Here is a 20,843-nt window from a genome sequence, read left to right on the forward strand (position 1 = left end):
CAGTATTATTCTACTGTTACATTGTTGAAATATTTTATACTGCACAAAAAAAATGCTTTTTTATTATTTTATTGTTATTATGATATGTATCTTCCTCCACCTGCTTTGTCAGTTGGGAGATGTTTAGGAAGAAATTTTTTTAACCATATTTTCTTATATCTGTTCCTTTTCTGAAAGTTTTTATTATTTTAAATATGCTAGCAGTCATTGTTTTATTTGTTTTAGTGGGAAATCATGAATCTTGGCCTGTTTTTAATGGAGAATAGTTATACAAACATAGCTGCATGTAGTAATAAATGTGCTGCATATGACTTGAAGATACGAACATTATCATATATAATATATTTCACAGTATTTTAATGCAAATTTTTTAACACATTTTGAATACCATGTAAATTCATTGATTACAGTTTTTGTAGAACTGTGATGTAAACATGCCAGCATCTCCATTTAGATGTAACGGGGAATGAAAATTGACCCGCGTCACAACAAAACCAACAAAGTGGGTTTGCTACCAGCATGGATCCAGACCAGCCTGTGCATCCACGCAGTCAGATCAGGATCCCTGCTGTTCGCTATCAGTTTCCCTACTTGTAATAGAGTTGGTAAGCGAACAGCATGGATCCTGATCAGACTGCGCGGAGTCGCAGGCTGGTCTGGATCCATGCTGGTCGCAAACCCACTATGTTGGTTTTGTCATGACCCGGCTCAAATATTGTTTCAATATTTTTGTACCATTTAATGTAGTTCTCAAACAATGACTTCTCTTGAAATTTAACTCCTTTTTTCCAGCTAAATAAATTTAACTCTGCAAAATTATTTAAATATGGAAAGAATTTAAAACATTTTTTAACGCATATTGACCTAAGAGTCGAACAAGAAATTGATTTTCAATTTAATTTTGAGTATATTTATTTCTTCTATATATTTCCATTATAAGTTGATCTGTGTAAGAATCACAAATGTTATGTTTTAGGTATTTGCACACAAGTAGAGCCCATTTAAAAAAGTAATCTGATAAATTATGTTTGGTTAAATGTGATATGGGTCTTGCATACATAGTGCATTATTATTGAAAACTTAAGTTGTATACAATTGTTCAACTATTCTAAATTGAAAATGGGCCAGGTTTCTTATAAGATATCCAGTTGTTCTAGAATGTTTTTATAAGCTTTTTACTTTTTTATTCACAAATGTGCTCTCTAAGTAAGAGAAATTGCTTGTTATCTTTTATTGTGTTCATCTTAAATATGTGTTCACTTTTGTTTTGTGTTTTTTTACCGGTGCTGTAAAATTTTATTTCTTAAAGGAAATAAGAGCTATTGCTACTGTAATGTTGTCATTGCTGTTTATGCTGCTGTCAGAAAACTTAAACTTTGGTCATATTGTTTTATTTGAATTATTCTTTTATAACCTTGACCTTAAATTGACCTTAAAAAAATAAGGTCAAAATTTAAAAATTTTCTTAAATTGTAAAAATTTTTTTATTACAGATTTTATTTATCTTGGACAAAAGAAAAATTTTGAAACTAAAGATTGTTTTTATTCTGAAATGACCTTGACCTTTTAAATTACCTTAAACCCTTTTAAAAAAAATTTAGAATTCTTAAATTGCAATTTTTTTTTAATTTATTTAGGATTTTTCATTTAAAAAAACTTTTTATTAAAAAACTGGAATGTTTTATTAAATTTAATGTACCAAAAACCATCAAAAAATTTAAATATTAATTGTTTCAAGAAGTTAATTTTTAGGGGTTTATTACTGGCAAATTCGTTTTTAAAAGTGTTTTTGCCCCAAGAAAAAAATATGGAAAAAGTTTAGTGTGTCCTGCCTGGTAAAGTGGCTTTGGGTTTTTCTTATAAAATTTTAAAGCATTTTAATTGCCTTATACCTTACAAATTTTCACCAAAAATGAAAAAAAAAAAAAAGAAAAAAGTTAAAAAAACATTCTTAAAACCCTAATTAGTTTTGCTTTTAATATATTGGTTGTAAAATTAAAAAAATGAAGTGTTTAATTTTTTGATTAAAATTATTTTTATTGTCATGTGGAAAACAAAATTCAGTTTTTTAGGAAAAGAAAAATTCAAATTTGTTTTTAAAAGTGAAAAAGATATACTAATAATGTCCATGTTGGGCTTAAAAATTTAATTTTTAAAAATAAATCAATAATTCTAAAAATGTGGTGTTTAATAACCTTTTTTTTAAAAAAAAAATATTTTCAAAAATACAAGATGCCCCCAAAACCCGGCATAAACCAAAAACCCGACGGTTAAATTAAAAAAAGATGGTACATAAAACATGACTGTTTACATGACACCATACATACAGCAAGACTAGATCCATTCTGCATAAAAAGATTCTTGATCCATTTAATTAGACAAGACTTATTTGTATACCAAAACTCATTAATCTACGTTAGATACATTGTCGGATACCCACAGACGAACCATTAACATCAGATTGCATGTTATGTTACATGTTAATCAACCGTGGATATGCGACAATGCGTCCACATAATTTTATAAACATCAATAGAAAAATAAAACTTTAAATATTTAGTATGAAGTATTGTTTTCAGAACAAGATCCTTATGAGCGATTTGACGTAAATTATGTAATTCATTGTGAGAGAAACTAAAATTTTTTACTCGTACAACGGTAGCCAGGTTGTTGAAAGACTTGTACACCATAATTGTTGTGTGGTATTTCACCCCTAAAATTGAATTCTAGCCAATTTAGTTCATTAAAAAAAATCTGGTGTAAGTGAACGTATCTGCCTGTTAAATATTATTTGTGCAGCTGGTATGAGTTTGTGCCCTTTCACACATCAATCACTGGAAGGATGTACGCGTTGTTATATAAAAAAAATACTTCAAGAGTAAGGTAGAATAGATATGTTTGAAGATAATGCCAGGTTAATATATTATCAACATAAATGCCCAATAACTTTTTAACGGTAACATTACTAGGGATGTATTATTTTTTCACCTACTATTGAAGAACCAATTATGCATTTTGTTTTTATTGGGTGCAAGGACATGTTATAGATATATCAATCATTTATGTAAGTTAGTTTATTCTGTAAATTATTTTCTACAATAGTCAACGTACAACGGATTGGTAGAGTCATCTGCATACAATTAAGTCTATATTAAGACAGAGACTTATAATTATACACTATTTAAATGTAGCTCTGCGATAAAGATCATTACAAAGTATAGATATATCATTTATAAAAAAGATAAAAAAAAAATAGTAAGGGCTAATGAATGGATCCATTTTGCATAAGACTGGCCACATCGAATGAAATTGAATGATCATAAGACTTGCTTGATAGAATAAACTACATATAACAAGACTGAATCCACCTTACATAAAACAGAACAAAACTGGATATATATTGCCTATGGACCTATACACATGACAAGAATTCAATCATGTGACTGTTTTACATATAATTATATCCAAATTACTACAGCACAAGGTCACGTGACACTTGTAATATCCAGTAGGTCAAACTTAAGCTTGTGCAACGAACACTCGAAATATTAATTATTACCATATACATTAGTAATATTTAAGTATTATTAGTATTATATACATTAGTAAACATAAGGGTGGGCAAAAATGAGTTATCTCGGGAGGGCACATGAGCCCATCACAGTGACCTTGTGCCTCGGAACTTACAGGTAAGACTCGTTTAATTTTTCCAATTAATTAATGAGCAAAGAAGAGGTATTGGTGTGTGATGTTTTAACTACTGACCTATGCTATCTTAATTTATAACAGTGGACAGATCTCCTGTATTTTGTATGACTGTTGTCGATGCATTGAACTGTTGTCTGGTCTTTAACCTATATGTAGAGAGACTAAGCTTGATTTACTTGTCTTTGCTGACGTACTGGCAAAGTGTATTAGCACGAGATTATCAGGCTTTAATTTTCTGATTGATGTTTGGACGATGATTTCGTGCCGTTATTGCCCAGTTTTATGAGTCGGACGATATTTTCTTTGCACACAAGATCTATATTATCTTTAATACGCTTTCAGGATTCTTCGTAAGATGTTGGTGATTTATGCTTATATATAAAGATTTTCATTAGTTATGATGAGTTTACAAAAATTGGGTTTAATTAGGAATTGTACAATATTATACTTAGATACTTATTGCCTTATGCGCGGTTTTGTAATTTTCCGTTCGTAATATCGAAAGCATTCGTGATATCGTGACTTCGTAACACGAGATCTCAAGACATAATATGTTTGAGTGAATGCTAAAATATTCATTTCCCTTAAGTATCAAAAATATTATCGTGAGATCTACATACTTGATGGGTACTAGATCTAGTTTAAAGAATGAAGTAGGCACATATGCTATTATATAGCGCTTGCTATTTAGTCTACATGTATCTAAACGTTTCAACTTTTTAAATTCTTGTAGAATTATTCATCACGTACATGTATAAGCATTGCCGCCTAAATTTCACAGACTAGAGTAGACAAACTGAAATAAAACAACTTTTTGAAGCGAATTTTATTTCCGCATATCAATTTTAAGATTACTTATGTAAATGTTACCATGGTAATATCATATTTCATAAAATGCATAAATAATACGAACATGTACTGCATAAAACAGGGTCTTTCTATATGAAAGACCCTGCATAAATGATATTTAAATAAAATTTATTCTAAGTAAAAGTTGTTCTTGCACTTCAAATGAAAAAATAATGTCATTCTGCATGCAGCTTTAAATCTTTTCTGTTTTTTTTAGCTTTCTTTATAACATCTCTGTGTCGAGAATTTTAATTTTCAGTTTAAGAACTTTGTTTTTCTTCTCTGAGATATCCTCGGATACGGCTCCTTTTTCTTTCTCGTCAGACGAAACAGTTTCTTCAGATAACACTATTTCATCTAGTTTCTCTTCTGTAACTGCTTGTAAAGTTGTCGATTCGAAACCTGGTTCTGATTTGGAAAATACTGCGTTTGCATTTAGTTTTGGTTTAATATTATCGTCTACTTTTGCCGTCTGCATTTTTGTCGTGTCCAATGGTAGGTGTGCTAAACGTGCAGGTACACGGCGCATCAGTTCATTAGTAAGGCCAATATTGTCATTTATTGTATTCCTAGATATAATACCAATGTTTCTCAGATCTCCGATAATTTCTTCCTGTGCAGTTTTAGTCTTATTACTCTTAAGAAGACCCTTTTCCTCAAGTTCGAGCCTCACTTGCTTCTTATCTTTGCCAAGTTTCCACGGATGTACAGGACCGACCGGTCGTAACTCGCCATCCGCACGCTTATACAACGGATTATCTGGCTTAACACTTTTAAGAAGAGGATTTTCTAGCATCGAAGTCAATGTTGATACACTCTGAACATCGTCGCCGTCTGTTGTAGTGGTAGATTTTGGAGACACTTGTGTGGTCAGCGAAAGAGATTTAGAATGTTTGCACTCGCCTGTATGGTTCACACCTGTGAATACAGCGTCCCATGAACTGCTGTCGTTACTTAACGCTAATCTGTCAGATTTCTCCCGTTTCCTCTCTTTTGTGCTTTTCTCCAGATCGTCGTCTGATACATTATTCAGTTTTTCGTATTTGACGTATTCACCTTTGTCCGCATCATTTACTTTCACCTTGCATTTACTTCCAATAATACCCATTTCTTCAAACTTAACTTTTGACGGTACCAAAATGGAAACAATGACGTCTTGTTTGTACGTTGAACATGTCGTCACTTCCGGACGGTTTGGACGTCAATTGACGTGACACCAAGGAAACGACAAGTTTGGTTAAATAAATGGCGCTAAAATAATATAAAATTTACTGAAAAATCTCCGTAACCCAAAGGAAAGCAATATTTCATATTTAAAATGGGATCTGGTGTTTCGACAGGTAGAGCTCAAAATGCGTGCGTTTTGCCGTGCCTGGGAGAAAAAAGGGCTTGTCCATCACCAGAATTCGTCAACACCACTAAAAGGATGTCTCTATACCCGTACAGAGGTCCAGGCGAAACGCACCACATTTCTTCCTCAGAATTTCCATTTTATAAACCTAAAGTAGTAACTGTGCGGCCGAGACAAACGGATACAGTAAACTTCCAACCAATCAACGTGATGCGAAATGAGGACATCAACAATGTTCATAGCAATCAATTCCTCATGTATAACGAACGATTTCCAGTCTTTGATTCAGACAAAAATAACATTTTTGAGCCAAGGGGACAGAAGCCTTGTACAAGTGTCAACGACCGAAGATGGTCAGCGAGTCTTCAGGCAAAAATAAATATTCCTATCCAAAATGGAAATGTTATAATTCATAAAACCGTAGCCCAGTTGAGAGAGTCGAACCAGAGCTATCCTAACGGTCGAAGTTATTCCTATACTCGGGATGTGCAGCCGGACTTTCGACAGTCTACTGTCAATAACGGGAACAGACCGCCAACTCCGACACAAGACTGGCAACCTACCAGGCATACGTCGGATTATCTTGTAGCATCGTCCTTATTAGCAATGGAGCAACATCGTGGCCGTCGGATAAACTACAGATAAACTATTTCATTTTACGTCTTATATTTTTTCAGTAATAATTATTAGTTTGAAATGTTATAAAAGCAGACAATAAACTGAAATTTAAGTATTTTTGTTGTTTTATCTATCTTTTTTACAACAGGTTAAGATTACGAAGTTGACACCATTTATCTGTTATCCACATGTTTTCTTTTCGCGCCAAAATGGAGTGGGCCACAGGCCCACAGTGCGTAAAAATGACTTGCAGGCGTAAAATTGGCGGGACGTTCATAAAGATAGGACACCAAGTACCTTCTATACATAAAGACTTTAGTTACAAAATTCAATTTTTACTGGAGTATATGCCTTAATTTTTTTGTATGAAAAAAGAGAACTTTTTTACACAATGTTTTTAATCTTGGACAAAAAGTATTGTAAGTCCCAGCTTTAATGCATAAAAATAAAATAAAATTAGTTAATAAAAATACCAAATATTCCAAATAGGTCTGATGGTAAAACCACTATGAAAGTAGTGACCTGTCATGAAAACGATTTTGATTCGTGAAAATGATTAGTTTTACTGGGAGAACTTCACTTATGCCAACTGGTATATTATATATACATTGTAATATCAAATGTGCCAATTTCACATATCATTTGCGCAACGAATGAACTTTAGACCTAAGTAACCTAAGTCTAAGTAACCTAAGTTGACAATTTTCAACTTTTAGTACCATACACTACAATAAAAAATCAATGTAAATGCTTTTTGTGTTTCTGGTTTACTCAAATTTAAATCATCATTTACAGTGATATTAACTTTTCAAATATCACATAAACTAAAATGGTAAATAAAGGAATTATTAACCATAGTGACTGAAATACAAAACTAAAAAAAAAAAACAAAAAAAAAACATGACAGATGTTTTTATGAAACATTTTATTTTGAAATAAAACATTGTTTTACATGAATGATTACTAAAATTAAAAAAATATTTAAAAAAAGAGTAAAAGATTAAACCGTTAGTCAGCATTTAATGTAAACCACCCTTAAAGTGAATTGGTCTCAAATGGGAGGTCTATAATACCATAAATAATTGTGTTGATCAATAGTACATATGAGCAGCGTCACGACAAAACCAACATAGTGCGTTTGCGACCAGCATGGATCCAGACCAGCCTGCGCATCTGCGCAGTCTGATCAGGATCCATGCTGTTCCCTATCAGTTTCTCTACTTGTAATAAGGTTTGTAAGCGAACAGCATTGATCCTGATCAGACTGCGCGCATGCGCAGGCTGGTCTGGATCCATGCTGGTCTCAAACGCATTATGTTGGTTTTGCCATGACCCGGCTCATATATTTAGCATCACACATGACAACAAACGATAGTTAAGTTACATATGAATGTTATTTTAAGCATGAGATGGATGGTCCAATATTACATATCCGATAATATATAGCAGATGATAAAGTGTTCTAGAACAAAATATTATTATTCAATTACTAAATCACTAAAAATTAATTGACATTTTTTTTCCAAGAAACATTTTATTACAGTATCAAAATAATACACTCCTAATTTCCTACTGTTGTTTTAAAACAATATATGAAATACTTGTGGAAAAAGTACCCATTGAAGACAAATCCACTTTAAGTTTTAGTATATATCTGTATATATTCTGCTACATAAACTGCTTGTACATGTACTTTATTAAAGCAGCACACCCACAGATTTACAATTTTACAAAAAATTTTATGCAAAGTAGTTCTAATAAGTTCATGGATCTTGACATTACATTCATCTGTAATAAAAGCCTCTGATAAGTTAAAAGGTTGTCAAATGTACATATCAAGTGGTTTTAGCCACACATTATCCAAAGAAACTACTAATCTATAACTTAAAATATGCTGGAATTCTCTTACTCCATTAGTACTAGGGTGATAAAACTAGTTACAATCAGTCACAACTTGCACAAAACATTAAAAGTTTCAACTTGCATTGTCAGTACATTTATACATTAATGAATATACATATTATATATATTACTTTGCTGCTTTAAGAAATAACCTAGAAAGCATACATTTGTGACCTGTTTTTTATGCACAATTTAACATTACTTTATTTTATTCAAGGCACAAGGCCTTTTCTAGCTTTAGGAATGGGGCCTTATTTCTGGAGCAAAATTGAAAATGCTCTGCAGCCTCTTGCAAATAGTACTTCAGGGTCTTTCAAATAGTTCTATACCCTGCTTTATTCAAACTTGGTATATATATAACTTATATCTAGAAGGGCAAACAATGATAACCTTATTCTATAAAAGACAAAGCATTCACTTCAGGTTTCTGACTTCTTTATTAAAGAAATACTACACTGTATTTGGTAATCAACAATAAATACTTAGTAATTGGAATTCAGAGGAATCATGATAAAATCCTGGTTACATTCATGATTGCAGATACATTGTATCTATCAATTTATTTTCGTCAAACATGGCACACCAATATTTAGATCCACGATTAAATTAATTAGAAAAACATTTAAGATATATGTGAGAGCTAAACCAAAACAACGGATTCTACTGTGATGACTGTCTACTGTTTCAAAACTCATTATAATAGCTTATCAATTTTTGTCACTTATAAATGATTCAAATGTATTTAGTCAATATCAGGTTGTATTCATTATTTTCATACATATATTAAGCATGTTGGGTGAGTCCTTTCAGATATATATTCCACTGTAGACTGATGTTATATTGATGATCATAATGCACACTTAAGATTATGTTACAATTCATCAACTTATCATTTGAACTGTAACAATCACATCTCCACCTCACACAACTTCTTCCCATGCAAGCAAAAATACTTAACAACAATATATTATTCACTATTTATCTTTATCCTCTTGATTCTCTTTTTCTATCTTATCTAAAAGTACAGATCTTATTCCAACTTTTTGTAGTTCATCAATAAGTTCTCCATTTTTATGCATTTCTAACATAACATCACACCCGCCTATAAACTCTCCGCCAATAAAAACTTGTGGAATTGTTGGCCAATTACTGTAATCCTTCACACCTGAAATATTAACAAACAACAATTAATGCTATTTTTTTCTACATCCTCAGAGTGAATATTTTGAATGGAATGGCATTATCGATGCATGGATATCATACTTTTCTTCTACAGCTGAAATATTCTTTTTCAAAAGAATCTAGTTGAACTATTTTGATACCTATGAATGCATTTGTAACAACTAACCCCTAGCAAAAACAGTTAGCTTCTTAAAAATCAAGAATTTTTAAAAAAGAAATATTTTGAAAAAATTGAAGCTTCAACTGCACACCATTTGTGACATTATTTTTCCAAATATACATATAATACAGGGCTGGGCATACATGCATTACAGATAAATCTAGAAAAATTAAATGTTCTACAGGGCCGGCAAAATCTCAGAAAATTGTACTTGTCCATGGACAAGTAACTTACAAAATTTACTTGACCGTACTCAATGTTCACTTGTCCGTATTTATATTTAATATTTACTGCAAATGTCAATAAAGAAGAGCAATATGATCAAGAACTTGTTTTCAATTTTATTAAACATTCTGTGCCATATGTTTAATAATATACTATATTATGATTATAATATAGTTTATATTTTTTAGAGTCACTCATCTTAAAGAACAAGTAGTTTCTAAATCCAATGTGCAGGCAACATTTTTCTATTTTTTGCATAAGATTAAAAAAAATGTATAGGCCTATTTTCAAAATTCCAGTGCCCTTGATGTCACTAGGAAGTTCATAGCTGATGAAATTATATAAATAACTTAAGGAGTATACTGCGCACCTTGTCTTAAACTTTCATCCTCTAACACGTTATAATCTGCAAAGTTTTGCACACCATGGAAGTTGAGTATTTGTACAACAGCATTGCTAAACCCACATCTAGGCTGGTCTGCTGTGCCCTTCATAAAAACAACAACTTTTTTGTCCTTTACCAAACCATCTATATAGTCTTTACTGCCAGTGTCAACGCTATATCTGGCTACAAATGCTTGAAATAACTTCCTATTATTCTGCAAGAAAAGTCTTGACGTAGCAAGACGGTTCATTTTCGAAAATTTGTTATAAAACACTAAACAATTATTTTTTTATTTACAACATGAGTTTCCGGTGGTCCGTGAGAAATTTCATGCGTGACAATCGGTAAGAGTTTCAACTTCCGTAAACATGTCAACTTAAATCCTTCTAAAATTTAATGCGGTATACGCCCATACGTGTTTTCAAAAGAATTGTACACAGTTTTCTATAAAAATTTAACAACTTGGAAATGGCTGAGCAATTAGAAGTAGCTGTCAAGACGGGTAGATCTGATGTGGTGAAAAGTTTTGTGTCCACGTTGCAGGAATGTAGGCTAAGTTTCACTTTTAACGTTTCATTGATCACTTAATTGCTATCATTTTATGTACAACTGCAAATTGCTTTGCCTCTCACCAACATGTCAGTAATAAGTTTTCATTGTCCTTTTCATTGTCCATTTATGCACAAGTTAATTGTAACCAAGGTCCATCCGCCCCAAGGCAGGGTATACATGTCAGATTAAGTATGGCAAATGTGATAATTTTTACCTGTTGTCTGTTTACATACTGCTAGATCAATGTGATAGATTTGTTTTTAGCACAGGGCGCACGTTTTCTCACCCTTTGACATTCGGTGCCCTGCATTGGACCTTACATTAAACTCACATTGCTCTGCAACCCTGAGAAATGTGGTTCAGTTTCAAAATTGCAGAGGAGTAGGTCACTGTTCACTATCTAGGGAGAAGATGTGGAAGCAGCTGGATAGCTTAGTTGGTAGTGCTGCAGAGTGGAATTCCTAGGTCCGAAGTTTGAGTCCTGGTCAGGCTGCACATTTTTCTCACCCTGTCACATTCGGTGTCCAACATCCATGGGAATATGACTGCATATACATGTCCATGTAGCAGAGTTTAACATTGCTCTGTAATCAAGACAAGAGAAATGTAAGGGCAAATTTCAATGAAGTAGGCAGTATTTCATGGCTTATAACTGTTCACTATTTAGGGTAGAAAATGTGCAGCTTGACAAGAACTCGAACCCAGCACCCTCGGAATACCGAAATTCCACAGCACGGGTTACAGAGCAGGGTAATTTAAAGACTGAGCAATAATGCAGGTATGATCCCATTTTGGGCATTAAATATCACAGTGTGAGAAAAATGTGCAACCTGACTTGACTCAAACCGGGGACCATCAAAATACAGCTCAGAGCTATCCAGCTGCTTACACATCACTTTTCTCAAGTAGTGGACTGTTCAGGACAGTTCTAAACTGTAACCTACTCCCCTGCTATATATAAATTTCAACCTTGAATTTTTCAGGATTACAGAGCAATGTGAATTAAAAGTGTTGCAAAAAAATTTCTATCTTATGATTGATTATAAATGAATTACAATTTACATCTGATCTATATTGTCTGTAGAAATTATGTAGATACTGAGATAATAAGTGAAAAATATTTTAGTTGTTACTTTTTATGTAAAATTTTTCATATTGTTATCAATATCAAATGTGAAGTCATACTGCATACCAGTGAAAATAAAATCACTATGTTACGTATAATCAATGTTATTTATTCTTAACAGCTAAAGAACATCCTGAATTGTTGAACCAAGTCTTGAAAGAGCCATGCTATGATGGGGAAACTCTACTCCATCTTTCATCAAAGGTAAGGGCAAGTTCATTTCCATAAAGTTTCCTTTTTTATTCCGTACCAGATTATTTAGAATTTAAACTAAATTGAGCCGCGCGATGACAAAACCAACATAATGGGTTTGCGACCAGCATGGATCCAGACCAGCCTGCCCATCCCCGCAGTTTGATCAGGATCCATGCTGTTCGCTTACAAACTCTATAATAAGTAGAGAAACTGATAGCAAACAGCATGGATCCTGATCAGACTGTTTGGATGCGCAGGCTGGTCTGGATCCATGCTGGTCGCAAACCCATTATGTTGGTTTTGTCATGGCGCGGCTCAAATTCAGTTAAGAATATATCTTACTTCTCATATTTTAAATCAACCAATCAATTGCATTTGATTGGAGTTATTAGATTGCATTTTATTTGAAAGTCCTTATCATTGAGCAAATTCTTAAATTTTGTTGTACAAATGTATAAGAAAAAAGAACAAAGTTATTTAAAACTCTTTAATGTTTTTTATCTTCCTATTTTGAAATGTATTTTTTGTTATCTGATTGCAACACAAATCATGTGAGTACACCGTCATATTTGGTGCTTTAACTGAGGTATACTATAGTATAAATGTATATCATTTAACCACTTCTTTTAGGAAACATTTTCCAATATTTTTTTTTGAAAGCATAGATTTTTGCTTTGATCTGATTTTATTGTGCATTTTAGTTGAGATAGAATCCTCTAAGGCATTTTAGACCCTTATATGTTAGGAAGCTATCCAGCTAGGTCATGGAAGTTTGGTGGTTCCTTTATGGAAGTTTGGTGGTTTCTTTATTCAAGATTGGTGGTTCCTCTCAGGTGCTAGCTTGTGCATGAAAGGGCACCTGATGTCTTACTCCACCAGTAAACTTGGAAAGTCATCATATGACCTTTACATTGTTGGTGTGATTTACAAGCCAACAAAACAAAACACTTGAGCATCAATCAATCAATCAACCAATCAATCAATCAATCAATCAATCAATCAATTGTTTCTTTGTCTACAGGAGGATCAGTTTGACATTGTCAGGTTACTGATATCAGCTGGAGCAGATACAACTGTGTTGAATAAAGATGGAAAATTTGCGTACAGTGTATCAGCCTCGGAGAAAACAAAGTCCGCATACAGGGAATGTCTTCTACAGGCAGCATCTCAATCAAAGTAAGTGCATTTTTGGGGATATTAAAATCAGGAAATACTGAAATAGAACTTGCTATTAGCTTGTCTGTTCCGAAGAAAAAGTCAAGCTATTATGATCGTTGCAACATCATCATCATCGTCAATGTCTTCCTTTATTTCAGCATTGATCAAGTGGAGCAGTTGATTAAAGGCGGAGTCAGTCTGAACTTTACAGATTCAAAAGAGAGTTTAAACTCGCCACTTCACTGGGCAGCTAGCTTCGCTGATGTTAAAACAGTAGAATGTCTCTGTAGTAAGTAAATTGATTTCAAAATTTAATAGTGAAACTATGACTGAGGTCAAGTGCAGTTGATTTTAGCTCTTCACATTATATATAGCTCAACTTTTTTTATCTGTGATGTTTAGCACATGTGCAAGTAAAGTACATCCTCCGCAGAGCAACTCACTTTGAGAGACAAATATTTTGTTCATAGCTGAGGGGTGTTGCTCTAGAAAGGTTAAATTTAATTTGTGAAGTCCTACTTTGGAATGTATTAAGGTAGTCTTACTGTAAAGCTTTCCCGACAAAAAAAATTTAACATTGGCCAATATCGTAATAAATCGGTCATTTCCAGAATGTTATATTTCACAATCTTCGGTATTCAATAAGTTTTAATGGTTTATAACCGGAATTTAGTACAAAGCGATAAAGGATGAGTGATTGTAAACAATCTAATGCCCAAGATTTTTAGTAAATAAAATTCAGGAAAACCATAAAGGTATGATATTGGCCGATGTTTGAGTTTTATTGGCGGGAAAGCATTACAGTAATACTACCTTAAAACTATTGTTGCAGAGAGGTTCTTGCTCTACAGAGGGACGTTCTGCTGAGGTTGCACTATATATATATATATATATATATATTTATATATAATTTTATTAATTTTTTTCCTAAATTAAAATGAATCAGAATTCAGATTAAGATTTTTTTCTTTGAACAGATGAAAGAAATATCATGCAGAGTTTTTGTGTAGATAAAAAGAAGTTGAAAGAAGACAGTAATAGACTTGGTCCTACACCCTCTTCACCCTACCCCCCTACTATTTTAAATTTTTGTAAATGGACTTGCCTTGCTTTGAATTTGCAAATCAGACCTTAGGACAATAACTGGTTAACTCCCATTAAATTTAGAATTATTTAACAGTTACTGCACCATGGTGACAAAAAAAATGTCCGTTGTCAACCTTTACCCAGCTGGAACCGAAAGAGATTGAATTTTGATATTGAAATCTGTTTAATACCTAGTGGATATCCATTGTAAAGCTTCAGTTTGTAAAATATAGTTAATATTAAGATGTTAAATTTTACAAAAAAAAAACCTTTTCAGAGCATGGAGCAGATGTACATGCTGTAAATACAGATGGAGGTTCACCTTTACATGATGCTGTTGTTAGGGGAAACCATGAAATAGTTCATTGTCTCCTCCAGTATGGAGCCGACCCTGCTCTACAGATCAGTCATGGGTAGGCATTGCTATGTATTCAAAGCATCAATATTTATGGGAAAGTTTCAATGAATGAGTACACTTGTGGGATAAGATTGATAAAGGTCATTACCTCTAAGGATGGCAGTACACAATCATAATGTTTATCTGAGAAAGGTAATGTTTACCAAGGCTTGAACAAAGGTAAACATTAACCTCCAAGGCAAATGAAACAGGCAAAGTCATGTACTTTCAATGAAGCGTTAACTTACTTAACCTGTAGATTTTGTCATCTTTTAATATCATATCTTAGGTGAAATGTCATGTCTACATTGTTCTCAATTGTGTTGTGGCTTACAAGTGGACCATTTTAGGTCTTTAGTTTAGGTCTTGGACATTGCCCAAATTTACACGATTCTGAAATATTCAGAGGGGTTTGCGGTAGGTTTTAGTGAAAGGTTTTACAATAATAAGTTTGTAAGAAGAGCTGCAGCCATTTTCACAAAAAAACTTGATAAATTTTTATCGTAAGAGAAATCTTACGATAAATCTCCTTTTCACAAAATATCTTAAGAAAATCTTAAGTGTAAAATCTGTAGTAACTTTGCGATAGGTGTTACCCATTCGTAAGTGTAATTTTTTCTCTCTTACGAGTAATAATATCATGAATCTTTTATCTAAACAGAACAAAAACAAAAAAAAATTTAAGGACAAATATGTATTAAGCAAACAATATGTTATAAACAACACAAATTAAGTAAAAATAAATATATTTCAACATAAACATTTCTGACGTCATGACTTGATGACTTGGTGGAGAGGGTTAATTATAACGAATAGTTTGAATGTGAACTATACTGTTGACAGTATAGATTGAAAACTAATAATTTGTTCAATTTTGCGGGTTCGATTTCATTCCCAGCATGTACTAGTGGCACCTTTTTATTTATTTATACCTTAGCAATAACGTAGCAGACAGTTTATGAATTACTTAGGCCCATATATTATTATTTTCGAATAAGATAGAAAATATATCAGTTTGAATCATTTTTTTCTTCTCATTGTAACTTGATTGTGTTTAATACTTATTTCAAGCTCTTTATTACTTGATTTTAAAACCTGAATCAAATATAGAGCATGCACATCAATACCAAATGAACGTTGCTAGGGATGTTTTTATCGTAAAAATTATCGTAAGTGAAATTTTTATTTTAAGATAAAATTTTAACTTACACGTGGTTTTGTAAAAATGACTTAAGATTTAACTTAGGATTGTCGTAAGATAAATCGTAAGATTTTTTGTGAAAATGTCTGCTCATCTTTAACACATGTTTTTACTGTATTTACTGCTTATTTAAAGGAAATCTGCAGGAAAGACTTGTTTCGAGTTAGCTGAAGGTAAACCTGAAGTTTTGAAAGTTCTCAACAATCCCCCAGCTGTGATACAAGTTGATACTGTACAGTTAGAGACACAGGCAAGCACAGACAGCCTGGTTGTTGGAGGTAGGAAGGGTCTTATTCTATTATAAATGAAAGATTGACTTAGTATTCATTTAGCTTTGAAAGTCCAACGAAACTTGCTGATTGACATGATTGAGTCTCTAAGTCTTTTTAATGACTGTCAAACTTGTTAAATCTATAATGTAGCTGGTTTGTTTAGATGTTTTTTTATTTAAAGGCACAATAAGCCTCAGAAATGAATATTTTTCTACTTTCTCTTTCTGTAGAAAGTACAAACATATGTTTTACTATGTTGTAACAATGGATTAAGAACATGTAAGATGCTAATAACAGATGTAAACAGCAATGACTATGAAATAATTTATGATAAAGAAACCAAAATGTAAACAAAGTAGTTATTTTGACTTCCATTACAGAAGAGGAGTGTGGTCTAGTGTCTAGGTGTGTGCTCTCAACCTGAGATCATGGGTTTTGAACCTCTCGAGGTCACGGACCAATGTTTTCTTCAATGACACATATGGTTGGCTTCCAGGAAGCCGGACTCAAAAGTAGAGGTGAGGGGGGGTGGGGGGTGGGATTGGGATTTATTTTTTTTGTTGACTAGCGGGATTTCTTTATTTTATGCAGATCTTTTTACCTTTTTATTTTTAACAATAAATTCCTGATTCTGCATTTCCTTTTTTATAATATAGTAGTTTTTTCCACTTCTAGTCATTAATCTTTGATATTTTTTTACAGTTTATTTTTTCTATATTTATTAAATTTATTGGTTACTTTTATTATTTTTTTATATTCCCTCAATTGTTTCCGATAGGCATTTGTAATAGAGTTATGTTTTTCTTTTGTCTAGTGAGTGATTCTTTTAATAATTTCTTTTTTTTTTTCTTTTTGTTGATTATTGTTTTTAATCTTCATTTTATGGTTTATATTCTTTCTAATTTCATATTAGATTGTTATTCCATTAAAAATGTGTAACATCTTTTAACATTAACAGAAATATACTTTTTTATCGAGCTTAAAAGGTTTGAAAAAATAGCGTTTTGGAAAATAGAAATATTGGCATTTTTTAGGCTTATGGGCCTTTAAAGTTGATAAGAAATATTTTATTATTTTCCTTACTTTAAACTTTTATTTAAGTATTTTATCTTTTACTATTATTGTAATTAAAAAAAGAAAAATGATATTTTGATTTCAGACCAGAACCATTTGAAACTGTCCTTACCTAATGGTAGTGTACGTGTAGCCAACCATGTGACGTCCCCCACCCCCAGTGATGGTCCAGCTACTCCCCAGCTCATGTCACCAGTGTTCAAGGTCAGTTGACATGAAACACATTTCATACCTTCTCTCAGAATCCAATTTGTTGTTGTTATACTTTTTATTCCTTAATGAATTCTAATGGGTTACATCTTTCTGGTCATGTTTCAAGTATTCCAACTTTGTTAAAGATACCAAACCCTAATTAGCATGTATGCTGGCATCCATATTTGTATTTTCTCAAATAATGACATCAAGATGGTAAACACCATCTCATGTGACAATAATGTACTAAAAATAGATATTACAAAATATGACAAAAGAAGGCAAGGGCTGTTTCGGCATTATTATAATATGTATTGACCAAGATGTCAATATTTTACAATTTACTACAATTTGTTACCCTTAAGGTAGAAATGTTCTGGCATCATAACTGTTTAAGGAAAGCACTAGCTTGATGGATATAGTTTTTGTCAAGATGCTTACATTAATGTTTTCGCACCATAAATGACTTGTAAGTCAAAGTGAGTACAAATTGTATTAAGTCTTTATATTTCTTTAGTTGAACCGCTCCTAAGCTAGATAATGATTGTAAAGTACAAACAAAGTACCAGGTGAATGATGGAAGTAATAAAAAAATAAATTATTATTTCTCACCAAAACAATAAACAGGATTAGGGAAAAAACATTGTTTACAAAAACTATTGTGGGATATATATTCAAAGATAAGTTTTAATATATTGACATAGGATAAATAGATCAAAAACCAACACAATTTATTAAAACATGATTTGCTTTAATTAGCTTCATCAGTTGATAAATAACAAAGGAAATGACGTAAACGTACCAAACAGATGTCTACGTTAATAGACGCCACATTTGGCGCGTAACAGGAACGTTATAATATTATAATAAAATAAATCATCTATTACTGTTTTACACAATGAAATATGTGCATGTGTATATATAGACATAACTTTTTAAATAGCATATATATTATTTCGAAAAGATTAACATGAAGTAACTGGATCAAAAGGTACAAACATTTTCACAGAGAAACTTTATTGAAATATAGCATTTATAGTATTATGATCATATATTGTATTTAGAGGTCACCTGTGTTAGATGTTTCAATGAAGCCTCCACAAGTTGTAACGGAGGAGAAGTTAAGCCGTCTTTGGCCCCAGCCACAGAGTATAGAACAGCAAGAGGGGTATCCCTTTCATATCAGAAAACCTACTTTACCTGTCATGATCAGTGTTGCTACAGGGGCTGGTATGTACAGAAATAATGTTTTATTTACTCTGTCCTTCATTTAAAACAAGAAAGTTTTACTATTTCAACTATTATATTAACTTAAGTGTATCCATAGAAACTCAGTGTTTATTGCATAGAAAATTGATGTAAGGTTTGTAGATTAAAAAAAAAAAATATTTTTTTTTTTATTGTTTTATTGATATTCTGGTAAAAGCTATAGAGCAATAGAAAGATAAAGTTTTAGCCCCAACTGAATTTGCACTGTTTCCCAAGAAAAAAGAAACATTCCAGTTTTTGTCAAAAATGAAATCATTCAGTATATTTAGCTAATAGCAAAACGTCAACCTATTTCCATTCTAACCAGCAATTATATTTACTTTACAAGTTTTTGAAGTAGAAAACTTTCAACCATTATAAGGTTTTGTTTTTTTCTTCAATTTTTAAGAATTGTATATGTCACGGTTCAGAACTGTTCACTATTAAGGGGAGAAGATGTGTAAGCGGCCGGATAGCTCAGTCAGTAGAGCCGCGGAACGGTATTCCGAAGGTCCCGGGTTCGAGTCCTGGTCAGGCTGCACATTTTTCTCACCCTGTGACATATTAAAAAGTATCTTTCACTGTGTTGCTTAGAAATAGCCATAGACAAGAGCTGTCACAAGGTAGCAGTTTTGACTACTCTCATTTCTTGAACGCAAATCAAGCACAATGCAGTAATTTTCAAAATTTAATATTCTTGGAATAATTCAACAAAATATTCCATTCTAGAGTTATTGGCCTTAATCACTGACTTGCAGTTATGAGAATTTATAGGACCCTACTTTTTTCTTGCAGCTTTAAGAGATATTAGAAAAGTTTGGATGTTACAGAAGTCAAAGTTTGAAGATATGAACTTAAAGCTAGCTTTAGAACCTTTCACGCCTCTCAGTGACATGGATGATCCTCATATTGTGTGCTGTGTCAGTCAGAGGCTTTGTCCTGGAACTGGGTCATATAAACTTACTATAATGCAAAATCAGGTGAATATTATTGAATTATAACAGATAAGCATGTTGTAAATACAAATCCAGTGTAAAGTAATCAAATACTTGCGTGTCATTTAATCTATAATAAATATTTATGCTATTTAATCTATTTGTTTGATATTTAACAAAGAAAACTTGAAGGCAAAGAAAGAACACTTTATTTTATGATTTTTATGATTTTATGTTTTTAGAAACAAAATTTTGTCAGGTTTATCTTTATATGGTCATTTGAAGGTGAATTTACCCTGTTTAAGTCATGCCATTAATAAATTAAAGGCTGTTCAGTATCAATATAATAAATTTTTGCAGCCAATAAGATTAGGTTTGGTCATTCTGCATATATGTGCAAGCTGGTCAACAAATTTCCATCTGTGATTGATATGTCATTTGTTGTAATTTACAGATTAAAGTGTTATCCAACAATTGTTCCAGTCTTCACTATGCAATATCCACTCTGGTACAGTTGTTCAGGATGTACAGAGATGAAAAGAAAAATGAAATACAGTTACCACAGCTCAGGGTAGGTTTTGTAGTACATTCATACATGCCATAACGTCCCGGAAGTCTGGGACCATCCCAGAAGTCCGGGACCATTCGAGAAATCAGGTGACTGTCTCAGAGGCATCACGTAGATGATATAAAAAAATTAGTATGTTCCACTGTCTACATTTACCCAGCATCCTCTACTGCCAGCAACAGTCACTTTTGCCAAGAATAGCGGTCAAGGTCACTATTTTGAATTTTGAGTGTGTATATGTTTTTCTTTAAAATCATACAAATGAATTTTTGGGAAGTATTATACCACTTTATTTGGAGAGAAGTGCATGACAGCAAGTCTTTATCAGTGAAATAGCAACCCAGTAAGTGGCTTGCACACAGATTTATTTTGTAAAGTGTTTGGAATTGTGAAATTGTACTCAGGTGCACCATTAAAGAGGAAATAAGGTTGCTAAAAAGATACAAGTTTAATTCAAGC

The 20,843-nt window shown here is 32.4% G+C and overlaps 2 protein-coding genes across 2 annotated transcripts in view; one reads left to right on the forward strand and one right to left on the reverse strand.

The window, feature by feature from the left end:
- Window positions 1–7,432: 7,432 nt before the first annotated feature.
- On the reverse strand, window positions 7,433–10,723 carry LOC132721815 (glutaredoxin-related protein 5, mitochondrial-like). The gene is made up of 2 exons (XM_060706186.1): window positions 10,366–10,723; window positions 7,433–9,593 (listed from the first exon to the last, which is right to left on the reverse strand). Exons 1-2 carry the CDS (start codon window positions 10,628–10,630, stop codon window positions 9,403–9,405), a joined length of 456 nt encoding a protein of 151 aa, XP_060562169.1. The 5' UTR covers window positions 10,631–10,723; the 3' UTR covers window positions 7,433–9,402.
- Window positions 10,708–20,843, forward strand: part of LOC132721814 (uncharacterized) — a 28,615-nt gene continuing 18,479 nt past the window's right edge. Inside the window, exons 1-10 of the mRNA XM_060706185.1 lie at window positions 10,708–10,927; window positions 12,180–12,262; window positions 13,275–13,429; window positions 13,570–13,700; window positions 14,775–14,910; window positions 16,231–16,373; window positions 17,527–17,645; window positions 18,698–18,863; window positions 19,677–19,861; window positions 20,271–20,387. Coding sequence (XP_060562168.1) covers window positions 10,849–10,927; window positions 12,180–12,262; window positions 13,275–13,429; window positions 13,570–13,700; window positions 14,775–14,910; window positions 16,231–16,373; window positions 17,527–17,645; window positions 18,698–18,863; window positions 19,677–19,861; window positions 20,271–20,387 — 1,314 coding nt within the window. The 5' untranslated portion in view covers window positions 10,708–10,848. The remainder of the gene's footprint in view (window positions 10,928–12,179; window positions 12,263–13,274; window positions 13,430–13,569; window positions 13,701–14,774; window positions 14,911–16,230; window positions 16,374–17,526; window positions 17,646–18,697; window positions 18,864–19,676; window positions 19,862–20,270; window positions 20,388–20,843) is intronic.

This window comes from Ruditapes philippinarum, unplaced genomic scaffold (genome assembly GCF_026571515.1).
Source record: "Ruditapes philippinarum isolate M1 unplaced genomic scaffold, ASM2657151v2 ctg8214_1_1_1_1, whole genome shotgun sequence".
In the NCBI taxonomy this organism is placed as follows: domain Eukaryota; kingdom Metazoa; phylum Mollusca; class Bivalvia; order Venerida; family Veneridae; genus Ruditapes; species Ruditapes philippinarum.

Coding starts and splice junctions, on each gene's coding strand:
- LOC132721815 (XM_060706186.1), bottom strand. CDS start 10,630: ATGAACCGTCTTGCTACGTCAAGACTTTTCTTGCAGAATAATAGGAAG. Junction 9,594..10,365: donor GGATGAAAGTTTAAGACAAG/GTGCGCAGTATA, acceptor TTAATATTTCAG/GTGTGAAGGATTACAGTAAT.